This window comes from Brachypodium distachyon, chromosome 4 (genome assembly GCF_000005505.3).
Source record: "Brachypodium distachyon strain Bd21 chromosome 4, Brachypodium_distachyon_v3.0, whole genome shotgun sequence".
Lineage (NCBI taxonomy): Eukaryota > Viridiplantae > Streptophyta > Magnoliopsida > Poales > Poaceae > Brachypodium > Brachypodium distachyon.
Window position 1 is genome coordinate 25,815,789 of NC_016134.3, and position 13,509 is coordinate 25,829,297.

At 42.2% G+C, this 13,509-nt stretch overlaps 1 protein-coding gene and 2 long non-coding RNA genes across 8 annotated transcripts; 1 reads left to right on the top strand and 2 right to left on the bottom strand.

Annotated features, from left to right (window-relative positions):
• On the top strand, positions 1-2,506 carry LOC100833214. The gene is made up of 5 exons (XR_732385.3): positions 1-297; positions 410-502; positions 1,787-1,858; positions 2,040-2,106; positions 2,185-2,506. It is a non-coding gene; the product is annotated as an uncharacterized LOC100833214 (long non-coding RNA).
• A 2,128-nt stretch (positions 2,507-4,634) lies between these two features.
• Positions 4,635-10,596, bottom strand: LOC100831776. 6 transcript variants are annotated; one of them, XM_024463528.1, is made up of 16 exons: positions 9,971-10,596; positions 8,842-8,905; positions 8,560-8,681; positions 8,206-8,476; positions 7,890-8,118; positions 7,641-7,791; positions 6,903-7,532; positions 6,770-6,790; positions 6,613-6,674; positions 6,397-6,523; positions 6,225-6,261; positions 5,811-6,133; positions 5,588-5,722; positions 5,342-5,499; positions 5,181-5,249; positions 4,635-4,907 (listed from the first exon to the last, which is right to left on the bottom strand). In XM_024463528.1, exons 1-16 carry the CDS (start codon positions 10,169-10,171, stop codon positions 4,853-4,855), a joined length of 2,655 nt encoding a protein of 884 aa, XP_024319296.1. In that variant the 5' UTR covers positions 10,172-10,596; the 3' UTR covers positions 4,635-4,852. The 6 variants fall into 6 exon arrangements, with proteins under 6 accessions (XP_024319296.1, XP_003577688.2, XP_024319297.1 ...); XM_003577640.4 differs by having other exon boundaries at positions 6,469-6,523; positions 9,971-10,591; XM_024463529.1 differs by having other exon boundaries at positions 8,842-9,797; positions 9,971-10,591.
• Positions 10,597-11,771: 1,175 nt separating this feature from the next.
• LOC104584591 lies at positions 11,772-13,289 on the bottom strand. The gene is made up of 3 exons (XR_732386.2): positions 13,181-13,289; positions 12,745-12,901; positions 11,772-12,119 (listed from the first exon to the last, which is right to left on the bottom strand). It is a non-coding gene; the product is annotated as an uncharacterized LOC104584591 (long non-coding RNA).
• Positions 13,290-13,509: the final 220 nt, after the last annotated feature.

The following is a 13,509-nucleotide window of genomic DNA, read 5'->3' on the forward strand; positions in this document are numbered from 1 at the left end:
ACCTGCCACCATGGGACGGCGACGTTCTGTTTTGGCCGATACCTGAAGACCTGGGAGTCGTTCTATTCTATAGTTTAAATCGTACAACCTCCTTAATAATTAGTCTGAAGGGATCAATGATCATTCTCTAATCTATACTCCCATCCAACGAACCGAGACTTGCAGCCCTGCCTTCTCTCCGTCTCCGTCCCAGCCGGCATCTCATCGGAGAAGAAGAGGATACACCAACCGGGGATCCTCTCTTTCTTAACCATCAACAGAGATCCGACATGAGCGCCGCCGTCGCCAATCCCCCGGGTATGTATAGAGTTGACTTAACCATCAACTCCATATGCATATTTCTCAAACTTGATAGTTCTGATCTTTATTGGCTAGCTGCAAAATTTCTAACGAGCTGATTTGTATATAGGAGCCTACTTCGTTGGCCATCCAACACACCCGGAAGAACAGAAGGAGCCACATCCCGTTGACAATCAGAATGCTGCGAATGTTCAGGCTTCCGGTAAGATCGATCATCCTTTTAAAACGCAGGAGAGAGTCTGAGAGTACCAAGTTTCGCTTTAGTTGTGGTATTTTCTACTCCTAAATTGCTAGTACTTCAAATATCCTATTTAGACATTTTTGTTTTGAGAAGCTGAAGTTGTGCTCCTATTAGCCAATTTCTTAGCACGAAAATGTCCATCGAACCCTCTGGTTGCCCATTGACTTGTTCCGTGAGCTTGGTTTGCCGACATGTTAGTCACATGGGCAGATTGTTTCCCACATGGTCTCTCCCATTAATGAGTGGAAGTCTATATATGTGGCTGCAATACCGGTAAAGCTGCACTCTAAATCAAGCATAGGGAAAAGAGTTAGCGAAAATTGAAGAGTTTAGTCTTAAATCCTGAAATGGAAACCCTTTGGAAGGCAACTTTTAACAATTGAAATGGCCACTTTACCGTTAGGTGGTTCAGTTAGTAATTTTGCACGACTTGGACGATGCCATGTGTCCTGATCGGCGTCACTGGGATGGCGTTGCCATGAACAAACTAACTCTATGGAAACAAACAACCTAAAATAGAGTATGCCATCTACTCATCTAGATTAGAGCTTCCACAAAAAAATATACTTGAAACAGAAACAAACAAGGTACAAACTGATCCAACAAAATTAGGTGACATGGTAGTTTACGTTAGTATCCATATCCGAGAAAATCATTTGTGCAAAAACCACTAGAGACACGGTTGCAAATCAAGTGGTTTTAGAATTTAGAATTGATGTTTTTTATTATTCCTTTTGCTTGTACTAGAGGAGAGAAGTGCTAGAATGTAACCCAGATATTGACTGGTCCGGATATTTTAGACTTTTAGACTTCATACAGAGACGAAGCCTGTATAGTAGTCAATGAACAATGCATTGGCAACACGCAGTGAAACTAGAAAAGAATCGATCAGGAGCAGAGTAAAACAATAAAACAGATAAGCATATTTTTCGAAAGTAGAACTTTGTCCCCTAAAAGTTCTTTTTTGTTCCTCAACATTTGATACCGAGTAAATTTCTTTCTCATGCCAGTTTAGGGTCAAACCCAGATTTGATCTGGGTGACAGATATATGGTTAGTTTCTTTACCACGTCAGCACATGATGCGAATTTCCGCAAAAAAAAAGGCACATGATGCGAATTTTCCCGACAACTAACTGCATTTATCGTCACTCAGTTCTCAACGACAACTACGATACACTTTGAAAGATAAAAGTAGATATTTTTCATTTATATCTTCCCTACAATTACCTGTGGGTAATACACAGGAACAGGAGCCTACTACTCTGGACAACCACTGGGACTCAACGCGGCTGATGGTGCCAACGTTCAAGCTTCACGTACGTTTACATAGGCAATAATTTGCCTTATCATTAACTGGAGGACATATTATTTCAGTTGCCATATGTACCATTTTCCACTAATTAAGTATTCTCTATATTTTCAATCTTATATTTTGAATGATCACGATGCTGGTAATCTGACCGTATTCTCTATATTTTCAATCTTATATTTTGAAAGGTCACGATGCTGGTAATCTGACCGAGCCAAGTGCTGCCAAGAAGAAACGAGGATCGTTTGCCAAACTGTAAGTGGCGCAAGAGTTTCGACATTAGCTTGAACTCTGCTAATTACTTTGACTTTCGTCTTCTTAATGCTACAACAGCTTCAGTGGGTGCTTCTCCAGCGGTGAAGTTGCCAAGTAGATCGACGCGTTCCTGCTCCCAGCTTAATGGAAGATTTTGCAAAGTGTCAGTCACCGTACCACGTGATTCTACTGTTTTCTGTGAGAAGAAGATTGAGAAGTGTCAGACTGTACGAGGATAATGATGCAAATATTTGTTTGAGAAGTTTTTTCTTCACACTTACCGCCCTGCTTCAAATGTTGTATTTTTCGTGGGACATAGGCGATGCTTCAAATACATCGTTCCAAAGCGGGACCTAAATCACCAATATGGACAAGATTAAGCGAATGAAAGCATTGCATATGACTTGCCACTTCATTTTTTTTTGTTAAATCAACATTACAAAACTCTTCTGCTAGTTACAATCTAGAGTTAATTTTCGCTGCAAACTCAGGCTATAGCAAGCTATCAGTACGAAAAATTCACCTGCAAGAAAAATACTCCAAATGGCAATCCGTTAATAGGCTATGCTGTCTGTCTTCAGGTACAAGAGCATCTCTAGCAGATACCGTATATGTGAAATCATAGGTGATGTGTAACATTAGCAAGTGTTTTAGATTAAATATTGATGTGGATACTTTGGATAATATGGATATTTATGTGATGACATGTATCTTGTTTGGACTTAGTGCTTTGCTAGTGGTGTGCTGATCCATTAGTTTCTTATGTGAAAACATGGCGTGAGTTGTGTGAAACTTATCCTGAGTCAAGTCGTGGACATGTGCTCGTACTGGTTATTTTTGTGTTCGCTTTCAGGTGTTGCCGGAACTAGAGGAACGTGGTCGATGACGGGATCGAGGGACGAAACTTGGGAGAAGCTGAGGTCGAGGATCAAGATCATGTGAGACGTTCGTGCGAAGAAACAATGAAAGTGAAGGCTACGATGATCCGGGAGGGCACCGATTTGTCGTACATTGTTTATACCGGATATGTACGGTATTGGAGATATTCGATACGTGATGGTAGAGCTTTGAAGACATCACAAGAAGAGTTGATGGCATGGAGTGGCATCGACGTGAAGATATGTAGGTCCAGCCGTGACTGTATGAGAGCTGTTTAAAGATTAAACAGCAGCGTCATCAAGATGGCGTCAGATGGAAAAGTGGTCCACACGAAAGTTGTGCGCGTTGTCGATACGAACAACTTTGCTTTTGGAGTCGTCTCAATCCAAAGTCTTATTTGGGCCCCACGGGCAAAATACCGACCGGGACAGAGGAGTTCGTGTTGGATTCGGACTCGGTTTAGGGTCGCGAATTTTCCCTTATAAATAGAGGGCATCCTAGTTAGGGTTTTAGCAAGGACGTGAGGGAACTCAGAGCTTTGGATCAAGATCAATTCTAGGAGAGTTCTTGGATGCATGGTTGCATCTTTTGTAATCGATCGACATTGTTGCAATAAAGATACTCGTTGGCGGTGTCATCTCTGTTCTTCTCGGATTTTCGTAGATTCTTCGTGCTAGATCTTTCTAACATTTTGCTGCAGGTTTATCATGAGTTCATGATACTTTTCTGCAGGTTTACCACGAGATCAAGGAAGATCGCGATTACTTTATCTTTCTTGTTATTCCTTGAAATTGGTTTTAGATTAATCCTCGTAACTTTCTGTCAGCTGTTACTATTTTGATCGTATCTTTTGATTGGTACATCCGATTGAGCTGATTCTTATTGCGTTGGTTAGATAATTTCAATACCTTTCTTTTGCATACTCATACATATTTTTTGGTTCATCCAATCAAAAGTTACGTCTGTTTTACTATTACAGACAGAAAAGTGATTTAGGGTTTGAACTTTCGGGAAAAGTTTTAATTTGCTTCCGCGCAATCATTCACCTCCCCTGATTGCCTATCTCGATCTCACAGTATATCAGCCCGAAATGAAAAATAACTGCTAATTACGGCTTTTTCTGAAAAAAGAATGACCCGAACAAAACACATATATTTACGAAATCCGCAAAAAAAATGAAAAGGAATCAACTGAAAAACAGTTGGCGGGCGCTCTTCGTTTCCAAGACCCGACCCTGCCTTCCTCTTCCTCTCCTGGCAGTTCTTGGCGGCAATGCGGTCGGCGAGGGCCACCGTGGCAGGCAACGAAGAAGGTGCAGTGAAATGGAGATAATAGTTCCAAAAGGACCATGGCCTGTTTCGTCGTGCGTGTGTGCCTGGATTAATTGATCTGATTCATGTGCCTAGGAACGTCATCGCTCAGCTGATCGGATTGGATTGCAACTAATTTTGGATTGGATTTGTTGTTTGGTTTTGGTTTGGCTTGAATTCACGGATGGAATTTACGGTTCTGATTCCGTAAACTCAGCCAGTAAAAGGTCTTCGGGGCGATTTTATGAGATCTGTTCTTCCTAGATCAAATTGGTACCGCAACATGTTTTCGGTAAAACTGCAAACTCGTTTTTACGGATCAAGATATACACGATCTGCTAGAGATGCTCTAACAGTTTGCGGACCAGAATATCGTATGTAAAAACATAGCGTCTTTAGAACAAATCTTACAATTGTTTTCTTCTTTCAAATTATGACTATTGATAGCAAGGTGGACAAAGTCACACTTTAGGTACTCATTGGAATATTTAAAATTTGAGCTGGATTCCATCAAACGTTCTATTCTCCCTGAATGTACTATGCTTCTGTTATTTTCTTCAGGGTGAAGGTATTTCCATCATGGCTATTCCTTGGTGGCACCCGACAACCAACCTGCACAAAGTAGTACATCTCTCCTTTATTACAAGTGTCATGTTGGCGAAGAAAATATAATGAAGAACGACAAATTCACAAACAGGGTATATATAATGAAGCCAGTTCTGAGACAAATTTCCGCAAAGAAATGTTGTTGGGGCAAATTTCATCGAATGCTACATTTTGTAGTCCATTTTTTATTTTATCTTCACTCACATTGCTCAGCAACCTCTGTATCGAATGATCAATTTCCTCAATAAACTAAAGGAAGTACAGTACATTGTTCATTACCTTCTCAAACCATTTATAAATCCAAAAGCATAAACTTCACCCAGGTTAAAACCAATTATGTTCTTAAGCCTGCATGGTCAGGAAGCTAACTGTTAACAAGTTCGACCAGAAAACATGTACTACTAGTCTTATATATGTGACCGCAAAGGCAGAAAGAGTACTTGTAGGTAGTGGAGTCCCACAGACGAACAGTCCCATCAAGTGAACCTGTAATCAGCAACGGAAGCTCTGGGTGCAAATTGACGGCAGTAATACGCCCTTCATGCCCTTCTATCCTATCAACACATCCTTCGAAGATATTCATCTCCAGATCCCAAATCTGATCAAACAAAAACAAAAGCATTAGTGTCATGTATGGTTGATTACTTGAAAAGTGTATCCTTGAATTGTCAGTGCAAGGACACTACATTTGCAGTCCCATCCATGCAGCCGGTGATCAGATGCTGCCGATCACGGCGTGTGAAGTAATCAATACAGAGCAGGCCTTGGTCGTGTCCATCCAATGTGATGATGCTACCACCATCAGAATGAAGACTCCAGATCTGTTGATTCCAGGCACGTTTCTTAATCAATGGGCCGTATAAAATTACAAGAAACGGCCAATGTTAAATTAATAGAACAGGAACTAACCTTGACCTTGCCATCCCTGGAAGCACTTGCAAAACTATCGGTGTCATTTGGGTTAAACGTTACTTGAGTCATTCCGTTAGTGTGCCCCTGAAATGTTAGAGTACACTCCCAGTCCTTCTCCCAATCCCAAAGCTTAATCAGATTATCATCATGGGATGACAGCACAACAGTTTCTGTCGGATGCACAGCCAAAGATGTGATGCCACTGTCATGAGCATCGAAGCTCGTGGCTTCCTTTTCGCCATAATTGAACACATGGATGCAACCACTGTCATCGCCCGTGACAAGCCATTTCTTACGTGCGATAAATTTAGCTGCATGAACTGCACCAAGAGTATGGTTTTCCAGAAAGTTAGCAGGTGATATATGAGCAACAAAATACAAACAATGAAGTCAAATAGGAAGCATGTGTACCTGGTTCATCTGTGACTTCAAAGGAGCGCAACATTTCCTGCGAATAGATGAAGATAAAAACTTTGTTCAGTTCAAAATACATAGTTTTTACAATAACAGAAGATTTTGTTCCTCTGATATCTGGATTTTGGTATACACAGAGCCAAACTAGAGATCAGATCGTCTTAATTACATAACACATTCCGGTACAAAATGTCATTGGCTGCTGATCGACACCAAAGGTGACTAGATGAGCCACACCTACCATCGTCTGATAGTCCCAAACACGAAGGCTCCCCCCACTATGCGTCGTCATAATCCTGCATTATTTCAACATAATGACATTCCTCTACATCATTTTGGCACGCACGAAAAGCACTGCCACTGAAACGAGAATGTACGCCCTCACCATGGCTCTAATGGATGCACATCTACTGATGACACTTGCTGAGAATTCGGCATGGCAATGATCTGCTCAAGTATCCATGTACAAATAAGCCAGGGATGGTCAACCCCGCAATTACAGAGCTACGAACACTGATGGGAGAAAAACAAAGGAAAATCACCTCGATTCTGGATTGTGTCGGCTGCCACATGACCCAGAGGGAAACAACAAAAACAAAAGGAAACAAAAACATACATGTTTTGTTAAGCAGAAGCCACAGATAAGTTCTCCTTCACATAATATGCATGGCTTACCTCAGATTCTGTCCCTTCAGCAGGTGGATCCCAACTAACAGGCAGCATAATCTCTTGCACCTCGTCACTGTTCATCTCTTCGGCTTTCTTAAAGAAGTTGTCGTAAACCGCCGAGGCAGAATCTAGGTCAACATGCTTGAGATCATGATCGCCCACCGCGACGCTCTGCACTGTGAAGAGCTCACCAATGCCTGATGGTGGCTGCTGGTTCTGCTTGCGCATTGTGACCGTGATGGTATAGGAGCAACCCGGAGGCACGACGCTGCAGAGTGGCAGCTTTGTAGAGTACATTTTCTGGCTCTTTGCCATAACCATGAGCGCAATACGGTCGTTTCCCTTGTTGTCTAGCCGGAACGAGCAGGAAATAGCCTTCTTTGGCTCGAAGGGGAAGCAGAGCTCCAGGGGGTGGACGTCAAGCAGTTTGGATTTATCTTTTGTAGTAAGTTCATGAATAAAGGTTTCTGTTTCATTCAGCATATTGACGATTTCGCCGATAGATGGCCTTTTGAGCCTCTCATGCTCCACACAGCTCAACGCTAATTTGAGGCATTTCTTAACTTGCTGACAATAACTTTCCACAGATGTGTCGTCGCATGTTGCCTGTAGCCTCTTCCTCCAGTTTTCATGCACCTGTATGGAAAACAGAACTACAATCAACTAAAACACAAAACGCATTTTCTTTATAATAAAATATTCTTGATCTTCGTACGAATGAAAGCAAAAGTTAACTTCCCTTACATGCTGAATAAACTCCTGGGAAGATGAAAATTCACTATATTTATCATATTTTGTCCCTGTCATTATCTCTATGATTATAATACCCAAGCTGTATATGTCCGACTTTATGGAGATAACTTGTTTGTCAATGAATTCAGGTGGCTTGTATCCTCTGCACGAAACAGAAATATTGCAGACATGGTTATAATATAGGCAAATGCAACCTGACGCTAGAAGCAAATGTTCACCCATGGTATTAATTTAACTCACACTGTTCCTATCGCTCTTATTGTCTGCATGGAACATTCTTCATCCAAAAGTCTGGCATCACCGAAATCTCCTATTTTTGGTACCATGTTCTCATCTAGAAATATGTTACTAGGGTTTAGGTCCATATGAATGACAGGACACTTGGATCCCTCTTGGAGGTATCTTAAACCCTCGCAAGTGCCCTTAATTATTTTGTAGCGTGCGAGCCAATCGAGTCCATGACTTATGTCTGTAAGAAGGAAAAAAAATATGTTTTATCCGAATGACACAGAAATAATATACCGTTGCTGCTACTATGCATGTCGAGGTGACATACCTGAAAGATGCCGATCAAGGGATCCATTTGGACAATACTCGAGGCACAACACCATGTTTCGAATTTCAGCAAACATCGGTCCTCGCTTGTGCTCAAAACGTTTTTGTTCTGTTTGATTGCAGCAGCCAACTAATTTTACAATATTTTGGTGATGGAACTCCATAAGGTATTGATACTCATTCTGGAAGATCTTATCATTCGATCCATAAAACTCCTTCTTTACTGCATGTAACCTTTTCACAGCAATGACTTGTTTATTATCATAAACTCCCTGAGTAACATCTCTTATTAGGAAAATGGATCATTTCAAGTCTGATACTATCGTAGGTGTGAAGCTGTAAATGCTGATCATACCTTGTAAACAGTTCCGAAAAAACCCCTTCCAATTATTCGCTCATCAGCGAATCGATCTGTTATGCTTTCTAGAAACTTGAACGACATCTCCTTGCAAGTAGATCTGCTAGCTTCGCCGCCGCCTTACAATTTCAGAAATAAATTCACTGGTGGATCAATGTGCAACTGGGAATATTTTGTTGGGAGTGGACAACCCCCACTATTCCAATCCAATAGATACTGTATTTTTTAGGGATTTTTCCAATCCAATAGATACTGTTACTCGTTAAAGGTAGCACTAACCTAAAGAGGGCCCGGAGGTCGCGTTGCTATCAGAAGGAATGGTTGATTCTCCGTCATTAGTAAACTGTAAAACGATAAGGAGATTAAAAAAATGATTCTTCTCCACACACACAAAAACGCACATATGGCACAGCAAGGGTAAGAATTAATGAAGCGACGCATTAACACATCATCTGTCAAAAGAAAAGCAATGCATTTTGGCTTTATTAATTACAAACCTTCAGAAGTCTTACCTGCAGGTAGCACTGAAAAAATACTTCTGCAGTTCAAGCCAATTATCAGAATTAGTTAGTCTAGGGCCATAAATCCAGGTATCCAACTGACATTGTACCTCGATCTTTATTTTCTATTTGCACCTAGTTATCTGTAGAATATTAATTTTAAAATATTCAAAAGTCCTAAGCAACTGGGTTGCGGAATTTCAGTACTAATAGTTTTTAGAAAAATATATAATTGATACTCCATTTAGTTCATATCCTAATAAAATTGGATTGACATTGTAAACTGGGGTAAACTATGGGTTGAGTACTTGATTTTGACAAACCTCAATGGTGTAAATGGGGTAATGATTAAATGCTTGGATCTGGACCAAAAATGTCTGCATGAGGAGTCGCCGGCCGGAAGAGCGTGGGGACTGTCGTGGTCGACGGGTCGCCGGAGGAGATGTGGTCTCTGACGTCTTGGCTGCGGGATACCTACTTGCCGAGAAGCGCGGTGGACATTGCTTTTAATTTCAGATGCAGACCAGGGGGGAGGTCAATTCCCTCACCAGCTGCAGGTGGCGCAGAGCTAGAGCTATCGGCCGAGGTGGTGTAGATGGCACTTCCGCCGGCTCGGATGTTGGACTTTGCGGTGGATTCGCCGGTGCATTTCCCCCCGCTGCTGTCCGGTCGTGTGGGTGTGCGTGGGGTGGTGGAGCCGCCAGCCGCCGTCTCGCCCATCCCATTCTTCGCTGTCTGTGCAGGAGGTTGATGACGGGGTTGTCGAGCCAAGTGGTGGATCCGCAATTTGGAGCAAACGTCAGTCAGGTTGCTCTTCGGACGGCTTAATTACCTCGTCGTATTTGGTTCCTACTGTTTTCTCAACCAAACGCGCTCAAATTGAGACACTATAAAGCACCAAATCTTACCATCCGCATAATGCTCGCTGATGAAGAGGGAGAAATCGAGCCACGTCTCAGGTCGTGTGGAGATGTGCCTGACGAAGACCAACACCTCCTCTCGGTCACGCTGGGGACGGCATCTCCTTCATCCACCTCCTCCTTCCCGAACGGCAGGAACAAGGACGCGATCTTGGAGATCTCCACCACGGCCATGTTGTTCTGCATCATCGAGATGCGGCTCCTCACCCTCCCACCGATGTCCGCCAGATCGCTGCGATCCGCGGGTCAAGGTGTTGGTCTGCTCGGGACCCTCGTCCTCGAGGCTCCACGGCGAGTAGGAGCCCTCATGCGCGGCCGCCGTGTCGGTGGAGGATGTCTCGGATTCGTAGTCGTCGGGGTCGGGCTCGTCACACGGTGAGGAGAGCGTGGCCGCGAAGGAGTGCGTGAGCCACGACATGGTTGGGTCGCCGGAGCACGCGAGGATAGAAGGAGGCGGCTGCTGAGACGGGAAACGACGGCGGCAACGGCGGAGGCGAGGAAGGGCGGCGGCGGCGGAGACGGAGAAATGGTGGCAGCGGAGGCGGGGGAATCCTATCGGGATCAGACTACTGACAAACTCATGTGCGATGCTTAACTGCTTAATAACAAGCAAAAGTATAATAATATGAAAAAAAAATAAGCAAGTAAGCATAAAAACAAATGAAGTTATCATGAGCGATAAAGTTCCTGTGAGACGGCGGATCGAGCTGAGCTCGGGCTGATGATGAAGTTCCGGCGAGACGGTGGATCAGGTGGAGCTCAGATGTCGTAGAATTTCTAACTAAAATTTGCCGCACCCCTGTTACGGTAATGTCGGTAAGATACCCAAACATATTTCCATTAGCCTACCATCTTTCATCACCTACATAGTCAAAAATCCGAACAATATGGTAACAAAATTAGAAGATTTTTTCTAATGTAATAATTATGAGCAATAATAAACATTCAGTTAATGTCACCAAGCTTGCTTCCCGTCTGAATCAGAGGAGCTAACACACTCCTGACAACACCGAACTTCGGAACCTCTTCCCTTTCTTACCTGTGTTTGATGATCGAGCAAAATACACGGTTTCCCAATAATTAATAGCCCTCACAAGTGTTCCAATCACTAACAGCCTCATTTTCTTACCTAAAAAAAACAGCCTCACTTTCCTAAGAGTAAAATACACAAGTATCTACTAATTCTGGACTGGATCAGATTGAGAAAGCAAATACTGCACTGGATAAGCTAGCAAAATACACAAGTATCTACTAAATCGTATAGTATATATGAGTGTAATTTCAAGTTCCAAGAGTGCAGTACATTGTATGCAATTATCCAGAATTAGAGCAGATGAATAAATTACAGAAGGAATGCTCTGAAAGTGAAAAGGCACATAAAGATGAGGTACCACTGATTGGATGAGGCACCGGCGGTGGAGCTACCAGCAATTAAGAGCGCTACTGCCCATGGTGCTGCCCCTGTCACCTTCTGATCACTGGTCCCCTCGAGCACGAAAGAGACCGAGCCTACGACACCCAACACCTGCCGGCCGTCGTACCCGCACGGGGGAGGGATTTTGAAGTCCCTAGAGCACGGCGAAACGTGGTCATGACATGAGAACATAGTAAAAATAAAAATACTCGTAGTAAGATGAACCAGAGATTACAAATTTACACTTGCTGGAAAAATTCCGGAGATCATGACATGAGAACATAGTAAATATTGCTTTTGTGGTGCATTCTCGGAGTACCTTTCTGAGGGTATGAGAGTAGAACATGAGTCTCTTACTGTCACCTACCTGCACAGCGAGATTATGACAACAGAAAATAATTGGATGTCTTCAAGTTAACTGTCAAGCATTGGTTCCCAGAGAAAAGCGCTGAAAGGCTACATAAATATAGAGTTGATTCCACTCAGGGAATGCCAATCCAAATTGGCATAGAAAATGAAATTGGCATATAGTTCAAACACCCATAGAAACTCGCACAACGATATAGAAATTTACAGGTAAAGCAAACTACAGGAAACTGCCACTCTTCTACCAAGCCATGAAATTTACTACATTACAGAACTGGCAGACATTCTTGATAGAGAAGTTATCACCTCAACCAGTCGCTTCTTTCCATGAAGTAGCATATCCACACTCCTCTCAGTCTGCACAAGAGAGACACACCATATATTAGCATCCATCGCAGGTTGAGAAAAGAAAAGTACATTTCATTTTTCTTGAAAACAAAGGTGAGCAGATTACATTCAGGTAATATATCCTGAGTTCTGACAATATTCTTAGTTGGTAAAATAGCAAAGCAGCAATAGGAGAAGCAAACAATTGACAGATAATTCCTCAAGGATGATATATAACAAAAGGCGAGCTTAGAAAAGATAAGCATTATCGCAAACGGCATTACCACACTATACTAGCAAATTTGGTCCAGCAAAAGATTCCCCTTTAAAAACTAAAACCTCCTCATCTGTGTGACTTGAAGGTATTGCAAGTGATTAATATAAGACAGACTACAAGGATCAGTACAGATTAGAACGTTCGAAGCAAAACCATGAGTTGAGATATATATCAGCAGTACGAAATTTTGATGCCCGTATAGCTCCCTATTACTTTGTACCCTTTCCACAGAATCCCACTAACACATTCATCGTAATCTTAAAATTACAAGATATATCACTGTGCAAACCTGATACTTCTACACGGTTTCGATCTAAAAATTTTAGACCTGAACGCATCGCCTTGACCATGTTAACACAAAGCTGAAAAGATACATACTTGATACTTGTCCACATTGAGTCCCCCAATAGTGTCGCTCCCTCAACTCAATAAGGAAAGGGAACGTTGGAGGGGCCTTCCTCTCCAGGATACTTCTCAGAGTGCGTCGTGCACGAGCTTCCTCGTCACCAAGAGTAACAGTTTCGACTCCTCCAATCTGGTTTTTCAACAAATTACATAAGTATATTTATTTAAAGCCGGGTGATTTTCTTTTCTTCAAAATATCCTAACATAGACTCTAATTTTGGTAGGATGATGGCACGACGCCATCTCAATTGCAGCATGAGGAATATCCCCGTCCCCACCAATCTCATTGCTTGTATCCACAATTACCTGCCCTAAACATCAGTACACCCATAGAACATAGCAGGAATTATATATCAAGAAACAGAAACTGAATAGGAAAGCTACAAGACTGTAACATTGTTTAATGTACCATTCTTTTTTGAAACTCATCTGCTACAACGCGTGCCATCTCCCTAATAACAGTAGTCTTGCCAACCCCAGGTCTGACAAAAAAAAAGAACTATCAGTAAAAAATCAAATTACATTAAAACACAAATCCCTGAAGTACATCATGCCATAGCCCCAAACATTTATGGATGCAAGTCAATAGAAAAATGTTCTATGTGGTTTCTGTAACAGAGTTTTTATCAGAACTGCTGCTTCAAAATATAATTGTTCCTATATTTATTTAATCTGATAAGGGTTCGAGAGGATCCATTAAAGGCCTGGAACACGATTTCTTTCAAACTTTCTAGAAAC

Excerpts from the sequence above, each read along its gene's own strand:
- LOC100831776 (XM_024463528.1), bottom strand. The coding sequence starts at position 10,171 with ATGATGCAGAACAACATGGCCGTGGTGGAGATCTCCAAGATCGCGTCC. Across the intron at positions 8,682-8,841 it reads GACCTCCGGGCCCTCTTTAG|GCGGCGGCGAAGCTAGCAGA; the intron begins GTTAGTGCTACC and ends TGAAATTGTAAG. Across the intron at positions 6,791-6,902 it reads CTGAAGGGACAGAATCTGAG|CCGACACAATCCAGAATCGA; the intron begins GTAAGCCATGCA and ends GTCATGTGGCAG.